At 44.1% G+C, this 24,025-nt stretch overlaps 1 protein-coding gene across 4 annotated transcripts in view; it reads right to left on the bottom strand.

Annotated features, from left to right (window-relative positions):
- Nucleotides 1–24,025, bottom strand: part of Wwox (WW domain containing oxidoreductase) — an 884,382-nt gene that overhangs the window by 593,196 nt on the left and 267,161 nt on the right. For all 4 annotated transcript variants that reach the window (XM_038312890.1, XM_038312891.1, XM_038312892.1 and 1 more), the window contains exon 8: nucleotides 20,018–20,282. In XM_038312890.1, coding sequence (XP_038168818.1) covers nucleotides 20,018–20,282 — 265 coding nt within the window. The remainder of the gene's footprint in view (nucleotides 1–20,017; nucleotides 20,283–24,025) is intronic.

The raw sequence follows: 24,025 nt of genomic DNA, 5'->3' as shown, positions 1-24,025 counted from the left end.
TGTATCTTTAAAATAAAGAAAATAAAGAATGACAGAGAATATTATCTTCAAAGAATCAAAGCCAGAAATGCTCAATTACTAGCATGTAGCAGGTGCTAAATAAAATGCAGCTACCTTAAAAAACCAGCAGTCCTGGTATTCTCACTGTCCCCATCCCCACTGTCCTCCCTGCCATCACCCCACTGTCCTCCCTGCCATCACCCCCACTGTCCTCCCTGCCATCACCCCCACTGTCCTCCCTGCCATCACCCCCACTGTCCTCCCTGCCATCACCCCCACTGTCCTCCCTGCCATCACCCCCACTGTCCTCCCTGCCATCACCTCCACTGTCCTCCCTGCCATCAGCCCCACTGTCCTCCCTGCCATCACTCCCACTGTCCTCCCAGCCATCACCCCCACTGTCCTCCCTGTCCTTATCCTGTGCAACTTCATCTGACATCACTTGTGTCTATACCCAGGGAGGAAGCCCCATGTCCTGGTTGGTTGATACTCACATCACCTCCCTTGACTATTTTTATCACTCTGTCCCCTAAGCACACAGGGCAAGGATAATACCAGATTCATTTCTGTTCTTGCTAACCCTTACAGCACCTCACACAGGAGGGGCACTTGGTAAGGGCTTATCAGACAATATCAGATGAAATATTGTGGGACAATGGTGACCTTCAAAGGACCCAAGGTGATATAGTGAGCCCTGAAAGTAATAGTTTGTATTGACGCTTATGTAAAAATCAGCATTAAAAAAATAAAATGAAACCAAGAAGAAGAATAACAATAACAAACAACAACAAAATCCAGTTGTGGTATCATGATATACCCTCCATAATTCCAATTATTATATGATGTAATCTGAACCAGAAGGCTCACCATGATTCAAAGCTAGCCTTGGTTATAGAAAAAGTTCAATGCCAGCCAGGGCTGCCTAGCAAGAACCTACCTCAAAAATGCCAAAACAAAAACTAACCAATCAAACACACAATAGGCCAGCAGAGGCCAGTAGGTATAAGTATGTTTTTCACTAAATACTTGCTTCAGAAGCAGACAAGTACGAATAGTTCACATTTACTGGTTCCAACACAGAAAATAAAAAGTTTAAAAATAACCTTTTCTGAGGAACACAGGGCACCTGATCAGCAGTTGCTAAGCAGCATCATCCAGGGTGTTGGAAGCCCGGGAGAGAGTTCCTTCAGCAAAGCACTCATAGACCAAGCCTGGACAGGTGAGAAACAGAGCAATGGACTCGCTGGCTATTTCTTGGGTATCAGCTAAGAAGCCAGCAGGGGTCCATTGTCAACTTTGCAATACATGTTCCAAGTTAAAATACCCATCATAAAAAATTTGCTGGTAGCAAACCCATGTGGGGAAATGCAGATGGGCACTCCTGAAAACTACTTGGACACGGAGGAGAACTCTCCATGGAAAAAGTTATGAAAAGTCAGTTTGGGTGCTAAGAGGGGTTTGAATTAAAAAGAGCTTAACTCTCTGTGCTGCTCAAAAACCAGATTAAAGTATTTAATTAACCTAATGAAACCTACCAGGAATCAAGAAAGACCAAAGAGTTGACTGGTATGGATTCAGTGCTGATGAGAGATTTTATTCATTAAATACGCACTTTAAAAACCCACAGTTGTGCGGGATCAAAGTAGCAGGGCTGGACTAGGGAGATGGCTCAGTGGGTTTAAAAAAGGGTTTGACCTGCAAACACGAGGGCTTGAGGGTGAATGTCATGGGAAGCTGGACGTGGTAACGCATGCCTGTAACCCCAGTGCTCCTGCTGCAGGAAGGGAGGCAGGAACAGGAGAAGCCTTGCAAGCGCACGGTCCAGCTAATCTGATGCAAGTAACGATAAACAACAAGAGACCAGGTGGAGAGGGAGGACTGTTGTCTGACCTCCACAAACCCGCTGTGATACACACATCCCCACACTGAAGTCCCACATATACTCACACAGGATTTTTTTTTTTAATGGCAGTGCTGAATTGGCTGGCTTCAGCTTCTTTACCCAAAACAGATGGTCAGCCCACATGCTAAGCTGCAGAGTATAAGTTAAATAAACCAATATACTCATCTAGTACTGCCTGTCCTTACGCACCCATAGCATGGCTATCGACAGTTTGCCGACTTCACAAACCATCTTAATAAATGAACTAAATAAGAAATCAAATTCCCACCAAGATATGTTTAAGGCAGAAAACAGCTCACTGGGAAAGATGTTAGGGAACACAAAGGAAAAGGAATGACAGGAAAACAGGATGCAAAGAAAGAAGGAAGACAAGAAGGAAAGAAAGAAAAGAATTATTTATTAATCTGACTAAATTATAGTATGTACTAAAATATAATATGAGGTTACTGGCCAGCCGGCCACTGGCATACTTTGGCATAATTGCTAAGGGACATGAACGGGTAAGGATGGCTCGGTTGGAGAAATCGTTTACAACACAAGTCTGAAGACTCCGATTTAGAAAGCTGGGTGTGATGGCAACTGCTTGTCATCCCGGGACTGAGGATGTGGAGACAGGAGGATGACTAGGACACGCAGGTCAATGACAGACCTTGTCTGCAAGGTTGACAGCATTACTGAGAATAACCTTCGAGGTTGGCCTCTGGCCTCCACATATACATTGCACGTGCTTGTACCTACACATATGTGTGCACACACACGCTAAAGAAAAGGAATCAGCTGCTTGCTGAAGCCCATTTAAGACTAGATAGGAAGGCCAGTCCAGGCTTTCCTTGAGGCCCTGTCTCAAGCCAATAACAAATGCCAATCAGATGGTTGCTATTGTGAGTCATTAATAAAACATACTTTTAAAAAGCTTTCTAAAATTCTGAAGACAGAAACGGTTCTCTTAGCCTCTAGTTTTTCCAGCATACTCTGTGTTGTATAATCTCTTTTGCTGAGTGAGGCTAAGATAGACAAATGTCCAAGAGAACACATCAGGATAAAGCGACTTTTGGTCTGCATTAAGAGATTCTAGGCCAGGTGTGTGGCTCATGCCTTTGAACCCAGCACTCAGGAGGCAGAGGCAGGTACATCTCTGTTAGTTTAAGGCCACCCTGGTTTACAAAGCAAGTTCCAGGAGAGCCAGAGCTATACAACAGAAAGACCCTGTGTCAAAGCACCAGATTATATAAAGCCAACAGAAAGCAGGGCAGGTAAGATGCTAGAAGCCCTGAAAACACAAAGTTAATGCACTAAAAACCGACTTGTAAATGGGCAGAGGGCCAAGAGCTCCAAAAGCACATCCCGTTAAAACTTCATTATCAAATGGAAGGTTTGTGGCCATTCCTCCTAGGGTTTCCTTGCAATTAGGGACCGGAGGGTGCTTGGCACCTGCAGAGCTTCTGCTCTCTCATGTAATAGGAAGTATCCTTGACGACAGCTGTTCTCTGTAACCTTGACAATCAGGAAAGGCCACTGTGGCTGGCAGGCTCTGAAGCAAACGGACAATTTCCAGGTTGCACCGGGTGCCACAGGTTTGAGCTTCGCCTTTATCTCCAACCACCTCCAGATATGCTGGATTGTCTTCTCTGTTTTCTAGCATGGAGGAAGACCTCCTGGGAAGGGGCTACTGGGATTCATTCAGGCGCTGAGTCTACGCATAACCTTCTGCTCCATCACACTGACTCCCAACTTCAACCACACTGAGGAAAGCACCTGCCACCCACTCCCATCTGTGTTGGGGTCGGGAAGTACATAGGTTAATTCACAGAAAATGCTTAGTATAAAGCCAGTCCCAGTAAATGTAAGGTGTTTGTATTGTCTTCCAGAACTACGTAGCCAGGCAGGATTCTGAGGGAGGAACCTCTACTATTGCAACTACACATGGGAAAACAGCAGTGGCCAAAAGGAGTTGGAAGAGAAGAGTTCAGTTTCCAAGATTTTCATTTTGGCTTCTGATCTAAAAGGTCAACCACCACCCTGGGGCCAAAGATGAACCCAAGGGAACCTCCTTCTGCCCTGGTGATGGGAGGAAAGATGAGACACACGCAGGCAAAATGCACCAGTGTTTTAGAGTCAGGGTGCCCAGAAGGAAGGCTGTATCCTTTTCAAGCAGCAGAAACTGGCCAGCTTCTTCCTGAGGCTTAGACCAGAAGCCCGGAAAGAAGACTGCTGTTCGCCCTGGTGTGTGCTGGAGAACTTAATCCCCCCGAAGGCTGCTCTCGTTTTCTTCTGAACATCTTCTCAAACCCTTCCTTATAGGAAACCTGCTCGGGCTAAGCTGAGACTTCAACCACGCTAATTTCATTAGGGCAGTCTTCTATGGCTGTAGAGACCCGACAAAGGGATCAGTGACACACAGCCCACACAGAAGCCAAGCAGCGATGCTGAACTCAAAAGAGGAAAAAACAGACTTTCTGTGTTCACCTGCCTAAGAATATTAAAATATCAAAAAAATTTTTGAGTTCCCAGATTTTATGGCTTTTTTTCCCCTTTTAAAGACTGAGAATACTAAGAAAACATTATGCAGGCCTCAGCAGTTGATGTACGGTATTTTTTTTGGATCTAGCAAATATACTTTTTATAACTTTTCTCTGAAACAAGGAACTTTGTGGCTCAGGTTACTTGGACACTGTTTATCCTTCTCTTTTTCTGATCAGTCAGAGGAGGTTTCTCTCTGTTCTTCAAATAAATAAGATTCCCCAGCTGAACAAACACTATATATTCTTGGGGATAACTTGGACTTCTAAAAGAATATTTCACTTTCTCTCTCTCTCTCTCTCTCTCTCTCTCTCTCTCATTTCTTTCTCAAAATGTAAATGATTAAAGAGAGCCAGCCCAGGAAACTCAAGAAGCAAACATTGATAGTGGTATTCATCCTTGAAGTGATGCACAAAGGATCAGAAAGCCTCCGCTGGGGAGAAATCGCTTGCTATTTCTAGAGGGTTCTGAAGATGACTAAATAAGATATTTTATTAGGCAAGGTAATGGGTAGGTGTAGGCAATGAAAGAAAACTTTAACATTCAAAATCATCCTGTCCGAAAAAAAAGTAAAGACGAATAAATGTTCTTCCTCTTTCCTTCATCGTTTGTTCAAAGAGCACAGTAGCCCAGAAGAGGAACAACTGGACCTAGAGAGGGCACAGAGCCTCAGGAAGTAGAGTGATAGTTCTCACAGGCTTGGAAGTGATTGACAAAACTTACTTTACTAAAAGAAGTTAAGTTTCCGGCCAATTTTTGAAATTCCTATCCAATGTCAGCAACATGAGTTTTTTATTTTATTTTTTTATTTCTATTTATTTATTTTACAAAAAGAAAGCAGGCCTTCCATTAACCTCTCTACTAAAGCAATGTGAGTCATAGACTTTGGTTCAAGTGATGCTTCATCCTTCCATCTTCTTCACAAGGTTTCTTGCTAAAGGACCAAATCTTCTCTCCCATCCCAAAGCAGAATGTATAAACACACACAGGAAGGAACTGGGTACACAGGACACCTCTGACTGTCCAGGAAGTGGCACAAGCAGAAGACAGGAAGGACACCATCAGCAGGAGAGGAAGGCATGGAGCCATTAGCAACAAGTGCCATGTTTCAGACAAGGAGCTCTGTGTCAGGGTCAAGGAGTGTCCCCCGCCACAGGAGCACAGTAACCAGGACAACCAAAACACACTCAACACCACTCCCAGAGTGGTGGTCAGGCTGCAAGTCCCACCCCAAGTCCAGCACTCACGCCTCTGTGAAATGCTCTCTTCTAGGCCACGGTTGGGCACAGCAACACACTTCTAACAAGCAGTTCAGAAAAGGAGAAGGTTGTGGGACTGTGGCTGGCTTGCAGAGGGCTGTGTTGCTGCCCTGCTGGAGGACACTGGTTCTTTTGTAGTGCCCATACTTTCTGCCATTCTCTATCCCCTCATGCTGCCGCATGGTGTGTCACATAGTTCTGCATCCTGTACCAGACTCACTACTGGGTTCACTGCGACACTTTACTTCAAGATTGGAGACTACGTATATAGAGAAAACTCTAAACTCCCATTAGATGAGACCAGAAGTGGTAAGCCCTTAGCTGGCTCTTATAAAACATTCCTTTCTTACTGCAGCAGAAGGGGCAGACAGAGTTATTCTGAAAACAAATTGGGACTCGGGTTTGTGTCTCCTTTATTTGTGTTAGGAAAACATCACATCACAGGGGGTTAAAAATCAAGCGGTCCAGCAAGTTATACAGAAATCGCTGTCCGTGGAAGGAACGTTCCGGAAAATCATGGGGCAACACAAACTCTGGGTGTGTGTTTAATCATGCTGGCCTCCAGCATCTAAACTGCACTGGGGCCAAAAATGACTGGAAAGAAGTATGAAATTGGAGAAAAGGGAACTGGAAGGGGGAGGATCAAAGGCGGCCCTTGCTTGAATAGAGAAGCGAGGGAGGGCCAGCACGAGGCAGAGAGAGGCGGCGCTACCAAACTGCCAGTGGGCCCACGGGAGAAAGAAAGAGCAAGAAAAAGCTGGTGGCTTCAAATCCTGGTTAAATGTTCATTAAGTAATTTGTCACACACATTAAGGGCAGATGGTTGCTTTTCTCCTCTCGGGTGCCCACTCAGGAACAAAGGCTGAGTTAGACTTGAAACGCTGTAATGCAAAGTAGGGAAGAAACCCTATAGCACTGGTAGCCTCACAAACTCATTTCCATTTTGAACAAAAGGGAACAATTTCTCCTCAAAGCTGAGCTGTGTTGTCAGTGGGGGCCAAGCTGGTAGCCCCCCAAAGGTTGAAATTGACCTGAGATTCTTAACCCCAGAATGCTGGAGATGGAGGCAGGAGCATCAGGAATGCAAGGTCATCCTTAGCTATGTAGGCAACTTGAAGCCTACCAGGGCTACATGGGGCCTTACCTCAAAAAATAGATGTGCTGGGTGCATCTGTGTGCGTCTATAATTCCAGCACCAGGGAGGCTGAGGCAGGCAGATTTCTGGGAAGTTCTGGTCTACAAAGGGAACTCCATGCCTGCACACCACGTGCTATGGTATGGTTCACGAGTCAGGCAAGGAGCTGGAGATTGAAACACACACAGAGAGGGGGGGGGGAGGGGGAGGGGGAGGGGAGGGAGAAAGGAAGAGGGAGGGGGAGGGGGGGAGGGGGAGAGAGAGAGAGAGAGAGAGAGAGAGAGAGAGAGAGAGAGAGAGAGAGGTAACACCAAGAATGCTCCCTTTATTGTGTTCCAGGGCAGTTTATATAGGGTCTCTTGACTAATGGCCACACCCTAACTCTCAGCTGCAAGCCCACCAGAAACCACTCCCCTGCCATCAGGAACTCCTGAGGGTCTCGTGCTCAGAGCAGCTGCTAAACAAGTTGTTTGCTCAGAGCAGCTGCAAGCATTGGAAAACAAGTTGTTTACTCCGGCAGGTAGTGGGGGTCACAGAAAATTTAGGGTCTGAGGGTCCACAGTCCCCAACACATATCAGTCAGGACCATACAGTGAGACTTTTTTTCTCAGAAAAACAAAATAAATAAACACTAAAAAAGATTCCTGCAGAAGTGTATAAAAATATATGTGATAGTAAAAGGTTAAAATCCATTTCCATTCTGAGTGCCTACTTTAACTCTGGGTCTGGTTAATTTCAGTGGTTTTTTTCATACATATAATAAAGTTTAACAAAATTTTTAAAAAGAGAACAAATAAAGAAAAAAAGAGGTCAATCAAATGCACAAAATAGAACGGGGGTGTAGCCCAGTTGGCAGAGTGCTAGCCTGGCATGCCTCAGGTCCTGGGGTCTACCCCTCAGTACTGCATAAACCTGGCATGATAATGCTTGCCTGTAATATCAGTACTCAGGAGGCTGAAGCAAGAGGATCAGAAGTTCAAGGCCAGCCTAGGCTACATGAAATCCTATCTCAAACAAACAAACAACACACACACACACACACACACACACACACACGCCTACCTATCCTCCACCTGTGGTGACAGATGTCTAGTTTTTCAGACTTGTATACAAGGAATTCATCAGCTCAAGGTCTGGGGAAAGGGCACCTGTGACAGGCACAGGGTCCACATTAGGAGCAGGAACACCTGGTCAAGACCCAACCACTACAGGGCCTCACTTCTGCCTGCAACTGAAAGGGAAAGGAGCCCAGAGAAGCAGAGAGTGGAGGGGTAAATGCTGGCCAAAGTGGTCAGGCTCTCAGCAGCATGGTGAAGGAGATATTAAATGTTGCAACAGCAGTGAAGATACACGAACAGAAACTTCTGGTCAGGAGAATGGAGTCCTTGGCTTGCATCGATCACCTGGCCAAGAAACTACCCCTAGGAAGGTGGGTTCACCTTAACACTTACTAAAGAGACAGGTAGAATAATTAGCCGTTTAATGAGATAATATACTGTTTCTTCCAATCTTTTACAGGGCTTAGCCATGCTGGTGGGGAGCCGACCTGTTTTTCTGAATTATTGAGTGAAGTGAAGCCCTCCATGGTCCTCTCTCTTTAATCTCCTTCCAAGCATGCTTTCCCTAACACTTGGGGCTTCTGTCATTCTCTAAAGCACCCCCTTCCCCACCACGTGGCTGACTGCTGCCACATGACCACCCTCCACACCAGTTTAACTCAGCCATCACAGCTGCCCTCTCTTCTTCTCCTTTACAGGGCAGCTGCTGAGGTTTACAGATGCCTCAGTCTGGGAGTTTCTCTTTTCAACTCCAATAAAACTGTCTTCAAACTTCCATTTGAGCCTATTCTGAAGTTCTTTTATAATAAAATTAAGAAACAAGATGGAACCCCAACTTCCCCCTAGTAACCATGAAGGGAACACCTCCAAATTCCAATAACATGTCCATCTATGCCATACATAGAAAAGGGTGAGAATACATCTTAAGTTGTAAACTGTAGGAGGATTATTCTGTCCTGCAAGCCAGCTCACAAATAACCAAATGGTGATGTCCTATTAATTCTAAAAGCCTAGCCGGTAGCTTAGGCTTATTTCTAACTAGCTCTTATGACCCATTTTTATTAATTTACATTCTGCTTTGTGGCTATATTACTTTTACTCTTTAATGCTTATACTACTTTCCTGCTTCCTCCATGTCTGGCAACTTTCTTCATCTTCTTCCCAGCATCCTCTTTGTCCCCAAAATTATGCCTATCCAGGGGCCAGTTAGCTTTTTATTAAACCAATCAGAGTGACACATATTCACAGTGAACAAAAAGATTATTCCACAACATATCCCTATTTTTGTTTAAATAAAAAGAAAAGATTTTAACTCTAACACAATAAGTTCTTATATACAATAAGAACAATTATCAGGTAAGAATTACATTCACAATGTCAAGTCCATTTGCATTTGGCATATCTGGAGAAAAACTCCATTATTTATTCTATCTTGACGAATCTGAAGTTCTGTACTTAATTTACCTTCCAACAAAACTAAGGAAAACTACATCTATAACTGCCTAGTCTTCAACTCTATCAAAAACCCCAGAGGATATAATATTACAGAAGTGCAGTGCATGCCATCTCCAAACCTTTAGAAATGACAGACATCTGGCTGCCTAGATAGTTAAATAAGGTTCCTTTGCAACATTGGGGCATTCAGTCTTCAGCCTACAGGCCTAGAAAATGTCCAGCAGACTCCTTTATGAAGCAGGAATTTTGAAGGACTATCCTACCTTATCTTGGCAAAGTTCAACTGTCTTTTTCCTTTGTGTCCTGCTTGTCCAGTTTGTACAGCATACTGTCAGCAGTCAGGATAAGCAAAGTCTTACCCAAATGGCTAGTTTTAGCACACTGAAAGCATACTTCATATTTCCTCAATGACCATCATCTTCCCTGAAGTAACTTGGTGCTGCTAGGAGCAGATGTGTCTCGCTGTCATGAAAAGCTGTGTGTGTGGTGTGTGAAGGAAAGTCATAGCAGGGGTTCATCAGTATTGTATTTTAACTCTGAGATGTCTGAACAGTGGATCCCTAGGTAGCAGGACTTTCTGGTAGCTTTTGAAACCTTGGGAAAGTGGAAAACAGCTAGAAAAGGTGTCACTGTGGGGAGGGCTTGGGGATTACAGCCCATCCCCACTTCCAGCTCAAACTCTGTTTTCTGGTTACCACAATATAACAAACAGATGCCCCAAACTCCCTCTGCCATGGACAGAGCCTGTCACCATGCCATGATGGACTGACTGAGTTCCTTCAAACCATGAGCCATTGCATCCTTCCATCTAGGGTAAGGCATTTATTCATAGTGATGTGGGGTACAGCCAATACAGTGAGGATCTTTATGCAGCTGAAATTAAACCTTCATCATGTCACATCTCACTACAAGGCAATAATAATACCATGTGATGTTTATCAGATAACTAGTATGTTCTAAATGCTGCATATGCATGCTGTCCATCGTTTCTCAACACAGTCCATGAAGTAAGCATATGATCTGGTATTTTGCAGGAATATTAATGAAGGTAAGAAGCACGCTCAAAGGTTATGATGGAGGAGAGCTGGTATTTGATTGAAGAGCTGCCTGACTCTAGAATATTCCCCAGCTATTCCACAGACCCTCCAGCTATCCACTTACATATCTTCCTTCCAAATACACTTCCCTGAGGGAATTCATTATAGGGGCTTGTAGCCAGGTGCCTAGAGGCCTTTGGCTCTGGCCCCAGCTCAGCTCTGTACCATGCGCTGAGGCCTGGCCTCGCCATTCCTTTGTTTACACAAGCTGAACTGCAATCCCTCCTCACCCCAAAGAGACTAGAGGCAGAGGATGCCTTTCTGACCTCCATTTAGAAACACGCAGCATTCTTTACTTTATGGCCAGAGCTACAATGATATGGAGACATAATTACTGCTGTGGGAAGGCTGGGAAAGAGAGAGACCTTCACTCTTCACTTAGCACCCAGCCTGCGCTTTTGAGGGACTCCTAGTATTTGCTGTCCCCCCCCCCTTTTTAAATGACATCACATAACAGGAACCTTGTTCTAATCTGAGAGACCCCAAATGCTTCCAGGGTATGACTGACACAGGTGAGCAGCGTAGAGGGGGTGGTATATTCCAAAGTGAAAAATTGCCAAGAAGGAAAGAGCATGTGGCCCGACGGGAACTAGGGCCAGCCATGTGGAACAGAAAACCCAGGCGCTGTTTAATTCACACGCACGCCCATGGTCACACTGTAAGTAGACCGTCTACGCAGCTGGATGGCTGATTCTTTTGCTCTGCTATCAAAGCCTGTTTCCCACTGTCCAGTCTCAACAGAGTCGGTCAGCCCCGTGCTTTGCCAGCCCCCTATCGACCTGGAATAGGGGAAATCAACTTACTTTTCAGACAGTGGGAGCAGAGAGACAGGGGGTGTAGTGTGGAGCTGCGGGCCGCCTTCCCGCCGCCCCAGCTCCCAGCCACCGGCTAGCTTTACCCGAAATAATTACACGGAAACTGTATTCTTTTAAATACTGCCTGGCCCATTAATTCCAGCCTCTTACTCATGTCTTGACTAACCCATATCTAATAATCTGTGTAGCACCACAAAGTGGTGCCTTACCAGGAAGTTTCTAGCGTACATCCATCTTGGGCTGGAGCTTCATTGTATCTGGCATCTCTCTGAGGAGAGGCATGGCAGTCTGCCTAACTTAGGAGAGGCGTGGCATCTTACTGATCCTTCTACCTCACTTCCTCTTCCTGTTCTGTCTACTCCACCCACCTAAGGGGTGGTCTATCAAATGGGCCAGGCAGTTTCTTTATTAGCCAATGAAATCAACTCAAACAGAAGACTCTCCCACATCATTTCCCCTTTTTCTGTTTAAACAAAAGAAAGGCTTTAACTTTAACATAGTAAAATTACATATAGCAAAATAGTTATCAAGTAAGAATTAGTTACAATATTATATCCATTTTATCTTTTATCATAACAAAGGAAAACTTTATCTATCCATTCTTCAACTCCATCAAAGACTCCAGAAGGATATAATATTACCTAAGTAAATAAGAAATAAGCAACTTACAAAACTCTAGAAATCACAGAGACATCTTGCTGCCTGGACAGTCACCCAAAGTTCCTTTGTACTGTTGGGGCATCCATCTTCAGCCTTCAGGCCCATAGTATCCAGAGACATTTCCATGAAGCAGGAAATTTCAAAGGCAGTTCAGTCAGTATCTACTGTGTCCTGCAGAATGTCTCACAGACTCTTTCATGAGTCAGGAACCCCAAAGAATCATCTCACATTTAGGCAAGTTCAGCAGTCCTCTCTGTGGGTTCTCTGTGTCCAGTTTATGCAACAGTCCAAGCAAGAGCAGTTTCTTGCCCAATGGCTATCAAACTCCATAAGGAGCCTCTTTGATGCCCATCATCTTCTTGAAATAGATGGTGCTGCCAGGAGCAGACAAGTCTCATTGTCATGAAAAGCCCTAAGTTATTAAAACATTTAAATGCTATATTCTGTAGTCTTTGGAAGATATGAAGAATGCCTATCTAACTGAAATATATCTCTATATATCTAGAAAATCTAACTAACATGACTATAAGCTTTACTATTATTGACTATCCATTAACAACCTATATACATTACATTTTTAAAATGAACTACACAATCACAATACCTTAATCAGTATCAGAAATACATATACATAAAACAAAATTGACCTTAAATTTAAATCACTAAAGCAAAATCCATATCAATGTAAATTATTCATATCTATATCATATCCCCCTTTAAATGTAAAAGAACACTTATAAACAATATTTGGGAATATGGGCGCAGTTATTTCTCTCCAAACTGCTTCATGCTGAATGGGGGCGCTGTTAATCAGATCTTTCATGGTGTAACCTGTGTGCCAGGTTCATCTCAGTCATCAGTTGGGTAAAGTAATTTTCTGAAGGTGTTCACAGCAACCTTTCGGGAGGGCGTGGTCTATCATACCATATTGGGTTAGATGCAATCCATAGGGTCTCATTTTCTGTAAAAACAAAAGAAGAATCTCTTTTCCAAAGTATCATATCCTTAGATCCAATTTCTGAAGTCAAGGTATTTTCAAAATGTCTATGGTGGATTAGTTCAGCAGCATTTATAAACAAATATCTTTTAGCAGCTGTTGCTTCTTCCTCAGCATTCAAACAATTCAAAGAGAGCATAATAGTATACAGTATCAAGATTCTCTGTATATTTTCCATCTTATACGACTTTATTTTAACCTCTATTTCTTTTATTTTTACTTTTACTTTTTGAAACAGGTACTCTGTATATCTTTGACCTGGAATAACTCTGTAGACCAGGCTGTCCTTGAACTCTCAGAGATCCACTTGCCTCTGCTTCCCAAGTGCTGGGATTAAAGGCGTATGCTACCACACCTTGAACTCACAGAGATCTGTCTGTCTCTGCCTCTCAGGCATTGGGATTAAAGGTGTGTGCTGCCACACCTTGAAGTCACAGAGGTCAATCTACCTCTGCCTCCCAAGTGTTGGGATTAAAGGTGTGTACCACCACAACAAACTACTTCCTTTTTTTTTTTTTTTTTTTTTTACTTTTAAGAACTTTAACCTTTAGCCTGCATATATTTTTAACACAGTGTAAACCACTTAGACATTTTCTTCGACTTTGAATTTTTCTTTTACTGTATATCTCTCTTTCTGACTACATGAGTCTTTACTTTACCAAACAATATCAGTAGGACTAAAGCCGTGACTTTGGCGGCTAGATCCAGCCCATTCCCTAGCTTTCCAGCCTCATGGCAGAGGTACCACAACTCTTTGGTGGTTCAAGGTCCCTGCCAGCAAGCAAGCTGCAACAGTGTTAAACAACACTCAAAAGCTCCATAGTCAGGACCGCCTGCTTGAAAGAGTCAGAGTTTGCCCTGGCAGGACAGCCCAGAAAGCTGGCATTTTAAAACAGCACAACTTTTTTCCTGCTACAGCTGAAAACTGAAAAGCTTTTCATCAACACCGTTTAAGTGTTTTGTGGCAGGACCTCTTAAAAGGGCTGTAGGATTTTGCAGCTAAAGCTGAGTCAGGAAGCCTCTCTTAGATGAGAGCGCTTGCTCTAGCAAGCAAAGCCAAACCTGAGAAATTGCTGCTACTGAGAAAACATGCTTTACTCTATTCTTTCCCAAGCTTTCTCAAGCTTTCTCAAGCTTTCTATGGATCCAGTCATCCACGTGGGCGCCATTCTGTAGTGATTGGAGCTGCGGGCTGCGTTCCTGCCGCCCAGCTCCTGGCCTCCCGGCTAGCTTATGCCCCAAAATAACAACACACAAATTGTATTCTTTTAAACACTGCCTGGCCCATTATTTCCAGCCTCTTACTCACATCTTGACTAAAGCATATCGAATAATCTGTGTAGCACCACAAAGTGGTGCCTTACCAGGTAGATTCTAGCGTACGTCCATCTTGGGCTGGAGCTTCATCGCGTCTGGCTTCTCTCTCAGGAGAGGCACGGCAGTCTGCCTAACTTAGGAGAGGTGTGGCATCTGACTGATCCTTCTACCTCACTTCCTCTTCCTGTTCTGTCTACTCCACCCACCTAAGGGGCGGTCTATCAAATGGGCCAGGCAGTTTCTTTATTAGCCAATGGGAGCCCTCCATCAAGGGGGCTCACAGCCTGGTTCTGAGTCAGCACCCTCTTTTCACGAGGAAGGGAAGAGTGCAGAGAGCAGGGTCACCACTCCCTCCACCTGGCCTTCAGAGCTGGTCCAGGATGCAGCGATTGGCACCACTGCAGCCACCTTGGAATCATGAAATGAAAGCCAAGACAACCAGTTTCTCCCCCTACTCTGTAGTCAAACATACCTCTGGCCGCCTCAGGGTTTCAGAATGTATGAAAAATTTAAATAAAACGCCCAGATCTCTTTCCAACCACCTTTCAGGATGAATTTAGAGCTCCCAGTCCCCAGTCACTGAACTGATGATACAGAACACTGACCTGAGCAGGTTGAATTATTGCAAAACGACCGAAAAGGAAGAGAGGAACTAAGTTTTTAAAACAAGCCTAAAGATTCCAAATTCTTTGTTCTTTTGGGATCTGCCATGTGCGCTGACCTCAGGACTAAGCAAATACCATAAACTTTAAAGTGTTGGACAGAGTGGAGAGCTGACTAATAAATCCTAGGCCAATGATCTCCTGGAAGGGAAGAAGGCTGTTTGAGGCTGCAGAAAGATGGCCTGTTTAGAGAAGATGGGAGACAAGGCAGGAAAGGGCACCTGCGGCCTGGCCACAGGGGTCCTAAAAGCCCACTTTCCTACCATCCCAGGACCTGGGGGAGCACAGAAATCAGCGAATTCTAACTGCACTTGGAGGCTCGGAATACTGAGATTAGCAAGGAACACGCTGAAATTTCTACAAGTGGAGAATGTATTTTCCTTTTTCAACAGAAAAAAAGAAAAAGAAAACGGAAAAGCCCCGGTAGCGCTCTCCCTCCTTCTATGGGATGTGCCAACACACCGACAGAGATTCAAGCACAAAGCGGGTCCTTGAACACACCTCCAGGGGAGCTGGCTCTGGGTCTTTGAAGGTGGTAGAGGGAGAGATGTCTTTTGCCAAAACACTAATTTAAAGAACAAATCAACATTTATTATGCCCTTCATTATGTTTTAAAGTTGCACAACGATAAATCACTGGGCTGTGGGTTATTCAAGGGCAGAGTCGCCTAGCTTGGCTCTGTGGAAGGTTAGAAGACTGCTATGTTGTGCTTTCTCGGCTTCTAATTTATAACTCTGCAACAGGACCCAGGGTTGCGGGCCCATCCATTAGCAGGAGAGCCACACATCTGTTAAGACCCCTACAATGGCTGCCTTCTCATGGCCACGGGAAGAGAAACCCAATCCTTTCAGAAGATCTACAAACTCAAGCCATTTTTTTTTAAAGAAAATGTGAACCGATTAGAAAACCCAGTTCCCTAAAACATCTGCTAAGCTCTTGTTACCCTAACACATGATATTCTTTCCTACCGTTACCTGCCAACACAAATATTTGGCTGCTCCAAACACCCTTAGAGGCACGTGACTGCGCTCAACTTGAAATTTACATGCCGAGCCACAGAGGACCTGCTTGGCCCTGGGACCCTTGGCGAGAATGTTGTTTACCAGAGTTTAAAACCTATGTGGAAAAGAAAGAAGGAAGGGGAGTCAAGAAGGTGCTGTCAAATGTTTTAAAGAGGAAATGTAACGACAGAATCAAACACACATGACAGAGGCACTATGATGTGTTTGACCAAGGAAGTGGAGCAGGGAGGAGCTGGCGAAGGTTCTGGGGCTAGACTGGCATTTTCTTAAACAGGCTGGGTAAGCTCTCTGTGCTTGTCCTGGTGAGACAGAGGTCATTCTGAGCCTACGGATGTGTCGTGTGGGAAAAAATGAACATGCAGATGCCAACACTGTGACATCAGGTGGGAGCCACCAAGGCGCCCGTTAACTGGGAGTACAGAGAGCACTGCAAAGGCCTCAAATGAGGTAGCACACACCAACAGCCAAAATCACCTGAGAGAACCTCTTATGCCATTACATAACAGCACAGATCAGGTTATGTGAATTATGATGCCATGAATTAATATGCACATGTAACTATATCATGTATGCTAACATATAGCACACACTGACACACACACATAGGAAACAACTTGAAGACAGGGAAGTCAACGTGAAGTGCCCACATGATGTGACCTTATCATGTAAACACTCTCTGTAAACTTTGGCTTCCTTTAGACATTCCAGCGACTGCTAACAGAAAAAGTCTCAGCTTAAACAACATTTAAAATAGCATAGTTCCATTTTACCCTTTCTTTTTATTTGATCATAAAATGAAGGAGTAATAAGCACTTCTTTCCTGGAAACCCCAGGACATATGTCCTGTGGCCATCAAGAAGAGGGCAGCAGAGATGTGGCCTTGCCAGTAGGGGGCGCCGTGCTGAGACTTAGTCCCTGTGAGTTTCTCATTAGTGATTATTATACTGCAGGAGGCCCAAATGCAAAAATTAATTAATTTCAAAGTGATAATGCATTTACAGCAACAATTAGAAACGTATAACTGTAAAAGGGCAACATTTAAAAGACATATTACATTTAATAAAGTTGCACAAGAGCATCCAATTGTAAAATTACTGATCTGCAACAATAGTCCTTAAAGAGCCACTTAAAATAGCCTGACTCCATGAAGGGTGACCTAATTACGGTAACTAAAATCACCATAGTCACAGCGAGTCACAGCAAATAAAGAAGGGACGTTGATATTAAAACACTGCTGTTTAATGCTTCCGGGAGCTGACTGCAGCAGAGAAGGGGAGGCTGGGCTTCAGAAAACCAGGCAGGGTGGTGGTTTTTTTTTTTAATTCCCTGGGCCCCGTACAAGGAGAGCATACTCAAGCTATGCCCGTGTCACAGGGAGAAGTGCTTTTGGTTAGGCAAAATGGAGGAGGGACTTTAAAACAGAAATGGAGCCCTCGCTGTCTCTTCGCAGGGTGCTAAGCTGTTATTCAGGAATCCACCCTGTACATGGGACAGCAACTCTGGTACACATGGTCTGTGTTTCAATATACAGCTCCTTGAATATGACAGAAGCACATCAGTTGTCCATAAAACCGACACCTTTAACAGTAGAAGCAACAAGAGGAAGGTGAAGAAGATGGCTCAAGAGAGTGATCCGTGTGTCCTGCCGGGGACAGACCAATCCCTGCTCTACCCACTCCTGCTGCCTCTTCCTTTTCTTGCTTCAGAGTCCTGAATACTTGCATTGGAATGGAGACTGATGAGTGTGACCATCAAGAGCTGAGTCCATTCTCCCTCCTGCTGAGTTCTCTCCTCTCTCTTCCTAACCTCCCTCCTCCTGAGCTCCCTCCTCCTGGGCTTCCTCAGCCTACCTGCCTCCTCCCCAAGCTCCATCCTCCCTCCTGAGAAACTCAACAATAGGGAACTCAATGCCACAGTACCATCAGCCATCTCGACAGGTTACCATTACCACAGAAAACCAAAATGTGGTTACATGTGCTATGATCTTGTTAATCTCTACACTTAAGCTTATAAATATGGAACTTGGAAGGGGGAGGCAGACGGATTCTGAGTTTGAGTTTGAGGCCATTTTGGGCCTACATAATACATACCAAGCCAGTCAGGCTACACAGTGATAATCTGTTTCAAAGTGACTATATACACACAAAGAAGAGAAGTCAACAGTAACATTTAAAACACTTATCAAAAGTGTGGTTTTCTAATCTCTTAGAGATACGAAATGGAAAGTCCCAGCCACTGTGATTTCCTTGAGGGCAGAAAGGTAGGTGTGAGGCCACCACCCCAGGTTCTCCTGTGCAATCTTCCTGTCTTACCAGTAATCTTACTCCTTGACTGTTCGAGAGAGAGACAGATTTACCAACACCCCCCATACCCACCACCAAACTCCCTATTTGTCATAACTAAAATCACTATAGTCACAGCAAATAGAATTATCTTATTTATTATCATATTTAGCCCCATGACCCTTGTTATGTGTACCATCCACAACTGAGGCACAGAGAAGAACTTTCTAGACACAGATAACGCTCATAGAATCAAGAATAACTTGAGGTCCTGGAGAGAAGAATTCTGCAACAGTTGCTGTACACAGCACGCTATACAGAATAGCCAACACAAGACATATGGCGATATTTAAACTGAAATGAGATGGAATTCGGAATTTGCTCAGTTGTACTGTTCACGTCAAGGTCTCAACTGCTACAAGTGGCCAATGGACAGACGGTGACCACCAGAAAAATCCTAGGTCCATGGTTTGAGTACAATGTTCCTTCTTGTCAGTTCTCAGGACATCTCTTTGGGATGTAGGTGGCAGGTGCCTGATGCGACTCCCATAAATTGTCCTAATCCCAGAGAACACACTGGGGCTTGATCTGGAGGAATGTTAAGGAGAGCCGGGTTGGTCTACTGTGCTGGGCGGCCACTTACCTCCCTTGCTACCACCAGATAGCTAGTTGAATCCAAAGGCCCAAGTGTGTATGTGTGGGGAAAAAGAACAATTTCTATCACTTAACAACAGCATCTGTAGCTGCACCATGGATATATCAATTCAAAAGGAATACTTTTATTATTTATCCCATGTGTATATGTGTATATGTAGTGTATACATCCATATGTGCATGTGTGTCAGAGGTAGATGTTGGGTTCTCCCTTTGACACTCTCTACTGTTTTGTTTATGAATTTATTTATGTATTTCTTTATTTAGAGACAGACTGTCTCACTGCACCGGAGTTACAAATGTATAAAAACATTCCCAGCTTTCACCTGCCCACTGGGGATCTGAATCCAATTCTCAGTACTTATGCAGAAAATGCTTATCCCACTAAGTCATCTCCATGGCCCTAAAAGAAACACATTTTTCAGAGCCTGAGGCTTAGAAAAGCTACTGACCAGATATGTTGCAGAACACACACCTTTTTCGTTCAAGTCACTTTGGGTTGATGAATTCGCGGAAGAGGTCTTTACACACCACCGCTAAACAACTGACGAAAATGTAAAATCTTCACATTCAGCTTTGTGAACATTTTGCTTCTAACCACAGCACCATGATTCACCCAAAGATTTGTCTTTAGGGATATGAAGGATGACCACACTCTGGCCACAAAGCCTTCCCCAGGAAAGAGCTACCCCAGACCTCCATTACAAGCAGTATCTACAACATCCGATACAAAGTCTCACTGAACCCAGAGGAACTGCACCTCCTAATTGCTTCCTAATCCACATTTTCCACAAAAGCAAAGCACACACTTCAAGTGCCATTTCCACAAAATAGACTTTAGGAGCTTGTCAACCAAATCAGAAATCACACAGAGAGGAAACAGACAATTGTTGCGCACCTCACCCAAAACCTCCAAGATTTTTAGGTGTTCTCCACCTAACACTGAAAATCAACGGCTCTTATCCAAGCCTCCAAGACACTGTCAGAACGACAGACCAAATCTAAAGATGACACAGACGTGATGGAGAACCTTTGCCAATGATGCTGTTATACTCGATACCAGCCCCACGATGTCAGACAACAATGAGACCACAAGTCGACGCACAGGTCTGGGTTTGCAGGCCCTTTTGTGACGCTTAAGGAAGGCAGGCGTCTGGGGGTACCAGAAGCCATCCACTTACCATGGACTTGGTGAATGGCCTGGCCAAGGTGAACAGCAGCGTGTACACCCATGAGTTTCGATGGATGGATGAGAACATCATGTTTCCAGGGTGCACGGCATTCGAAGTGACCCCTCGTGGGGAGAGGCGACGGTGCAGCTCATTGGAGAAGAGGAGATTGCAGAGCTTGGATCTGTTATAAGCCAGCATGGCCCAGTAGTCACTCTGTGATGGAGACAGGCGACTGAGGTCGAGTTTCCCTGAGGAATCGTTAATATCCGTAAATCTGAAAAACAGAAAGCATGACATAGAATACGGAAGATGCAGCTTCTCATGAGGCTTTAGATATTGATTTAAAATCTGAATGAACAGTGGAGATTTGATCTAAAATACCTCACTACCATGTCGCTAACAAACAGAAGAAAGAGACTTAACATGCTGCCAAGTAATGTGATCCAAAGAGGAAACTCAAGCCTACACCCAAGAGTGCAGTAGACCAAATAAACCCTACATCCCTGGGCCTCACTCAAGCCTTAATGCCACTACTCAGCAAGTTCAGGCAGGCAGAAGAATCATCCTGAGCTTGGGTATGCCTAGGCTATAGTGAGTTCCAGACTAGACTGAGTTCCCAACCTCAAAAATCAAAAAGGAAAATTCTCTCTCTCTCTGTCTCTCTCTCTCTTTGTGTGTGTGTGTGTGTGTGTGTGTGTGTGTGTGTGTGTGCACTTATATGTGCACGTGTACCTCAAGAGCTTCAACCACCAGTTCAAGGATAATTAAATGGAAACAAGCCTTAGATAAAAGGTAGATGATTAGGAAAGCAGTACCATGTTCCTAACCTTTGGCAGGATTCCCCTAGATTATTTTAGCCAAACGCATGAGCCCTGTATATTTTCATTTGTGCATCTAAGTTAATACAGATGAGCTGTCGTGCCTCCAAGACTCTTTTCCAGATTAAAAATTAATGATCATAAAAGGGTTGCAACCTTGGTGAGGTGCCATCAAAAGTCTTTTACATTTAAAAAAATAAATAAACAAAGCCCAAAACAAGTTCTGGCCAAGTCTACTGTTTTTGAGTATGCCCATGGCGTGGGCACACACAAATCAAAGTAACTAGTTGATGTTTTATAAGAGTCGGAAAGAGCCATTAAGCACCACTGATTCCTTCCTTTATACCTGTCTCTTTGCCAAAAAGAAAGTGTTTGCCTTAAAAAATGGATCATAAGAAACAACCTAAATGAATGTTCTAGATAGTATCATATTTGTTGAAGGACTCTATATGTTGGCTTCATTTTGTCAACTTTGGGCATTGTAGAGTATCCTGGTTAGTGTTACTACTGCTGTGATGAAATACCATGACCAAAAACAACTTGGAGAGGAAAGGATTTATGGGCTTACACCTCCACATCACATTTCATTATCAAAGAAACTCAGAACAGAAACTCAAACAGGGTGGGAATCTGGAGCTGATGCAGAGGCCATGGAGCGCTGCTGCTTACCGGCTTGCTCTACATGGCTTGCTCAGTTTGCTTTCTTATAGAATCCAGGACCACCAGCCTAGGGATGGCATCACCCACAATGGGCTGGGCCCTCCCACAACAATCAGTAATCAAGAAAATGCCCTACAGTCTTGCCTATAGTCTGACCTTACGGCATTTTCTCTCTATCTCTTATTAGATGACTTTAGCTTGTGTTAAGTTGACACAAAACTATCCCCTTGCCAACTTGACACACAAACACATCAGGGTTGAGCCACAACCTTTCCTTTCTCTTTCATCCTTAAGTTCTCACATTAAAAATCATAAATAACTTTAAAAGCTCCACAGTCTTTACAAATTCAAACACTTCAAAATTCAGTCTTTTCAAAAATTCAAAGTCTCTTTTAAAACCCCCAAGTCTCTTTAAAAATTCAGTCCTTCAACTATGGGCTCCTGTAAAATCAAAAATAAGTTTAATAATTCCTTATTTCAAGAGGGAAGAACCAGGCCACAGTCACAATCTGAACAAAGCAAAACCAAGTTCCAACAGTGTAAATAACTTGATGTCCAGTATCTGGGATTCACTCACAATCTTCTGGGCTCCTCCAAGGGGTATCTGCAACACACACGGTTTGTCTTCTAGGCTCTGGCTGTTCTTGGTGGGCATCCCATGATACTGGCATTGCCAAAATCCAGGGGTCTCTGTTGCAACTGGGCTGCATTTTTACCAACATCTCCTCCTGGGCTCTCTGCATGGTGTTAAACCTCAAGCTCTGTGAATGATCCCTTAGAACAGAAACTCAAACAGGGTGGGAATCTGGAGCTGATGCAAAGTCTTGGACCTTCAACAATGGCCTCTTCTGGCCTGTCACAATGTGAAATGTCAGCTGCTCTCTATGGCTTCACAACCAGCACCACCTGGGTGACCCTTACACTACCAAGTTCAGCTATCAGCAGGAAGTACAACCTTGACCACATCTGGAACACGGCTTCTGTGTGCTGACTCTGCAGAAACACTTCCCAGGAGATTTCACCTCAGTGATGCTGGTCATTTCTTAATCAGCATCCATTCCTCAGCTTCGGCTGACCAGAATCAATGGTCCCAGTAAAGCAAAGGTTTTAGTTCAATGCTGTTGGTCACAGTTGACTTTTCAGCTCCAGCTGACCAGAACCACGAAATCTTAATTCGAAATAGAAAAGACGCCATGGCCCCAATGGTCTTTGAGTAACTCTCAAGCTTCTCTCTGGAGCTTCCCAAGCAAGGCCTCCACCATCTGCATTTCTCTCAACGTTCTTTTCTTCCAAGTTCCCACAGAACAACTTATCAAGCTTTGAACACATCAGTGGCTTTTCTTGCCCAAGGTTCCAAAGTCCTTCTATAGTCCTCCCCAAAACAACATGGTCAGCTCTGCCACAGAAATATCCCATCTCTGATACAAACTTCTGTTCTACTTAGGGTTACTATCACTGTGATGAAACACCATGACCAAAAGGAACCCGGAAGGAAAGGGTTTATTTGGCCTATACTTCACAGCACTGTTCATCATCAAAAGAAGCCAGGGCAGGAACTCAAAAAAGGTGGGAATCTGAAAGTAGGAGCTGATGCACAGACCATGGAGGAGACTTGCTCACTGGCTTGCTCCACATGGAGCTCAGTTTGCTTTCTTATAGAACCTGGGACCATTAGCCCAGGGCTGGGCCCACTCACAATGGACCAGGCCTTCCCACATCAATTACCAATTAAGAAAATGCCCTACAGGCTTTCTTGCCTATAGCCGGATCGTATGGAGGTGTTTTCTGGATTGAGGCCTGCTGTGGGACAATGGTCTTGTACCTGTAAAAATCTGTCAGTTGTATTAGTTTAATAAAACACTGATTGGCCAGTAGCTAGGCAGGAAGTATAGGTGGGACAACCAGAATAGGAGGATTCTGGAAATAGGAAAGTCTTAGTCTGTAGTCGTCACCCAGACACAGAGAAAGCAAGATGAGACTGCCTTGTTGATAAAAGGTACCAAGTCACATGGCTAACACAGATGAGAATAATGGGTTAATACATGATGTAAGAGTTAGTTAATAAGAAAGCCTGAGCTAATAGGGTAGCCAGTTTATATATGTGTGTTTCTTTGGGACTGAACAACTGCAGAACCAGGCAGGACAGAAACCTCTGTCAACAGAGGCCCCTTCTTCTCTGATGACTCAAGCTTGTGTCAAGTTGACTTAAAACTAGCCAGCACACATAGTAAGGGAACAGGATAAGAATGTTGCAAAAAACTACTATGGAAAACACAGTACAATGGCAAAGACGCATCAAGAACAAACCTTGCTCCTTTGAAGGAACAGTTCAGGATGTGTAAAAACTAAGAAGAATATCACAAGGTAGGTGTGTCAGTCACTTTTTGCTACTGTGATAAACACCATGACCAGGGCAACTTACAGAAGCAAGGGTTTATCTGGAATTAAAGTTCCAGAGAGTTAGAGCCCATGATGGTGGAGCAAAGGCAAGGCAGCAGGAGCAGGAAGCCATGGGCACACATAGTGAACCTCAAGCACG

Source organism: Arvicola amphibius, chromosome 15 (assembly GCF_903992535.2).
Source record: "Arvicola amphibius chromosome 15, mArvAmp1.2, whole genome shotgun sequence".
Classification (NCBI taxonomy): domain Eukaryota; kingdom Metazoa; phylum Chordata; class Mammalia; order Rodentia; family Cricetidae; genus Arvicola; species Arvicola amphibius.
Note: the sequence above shows the minus strand (reverse complement) of the source record. Positions and strands in the feature narration are given on the sequence as shown.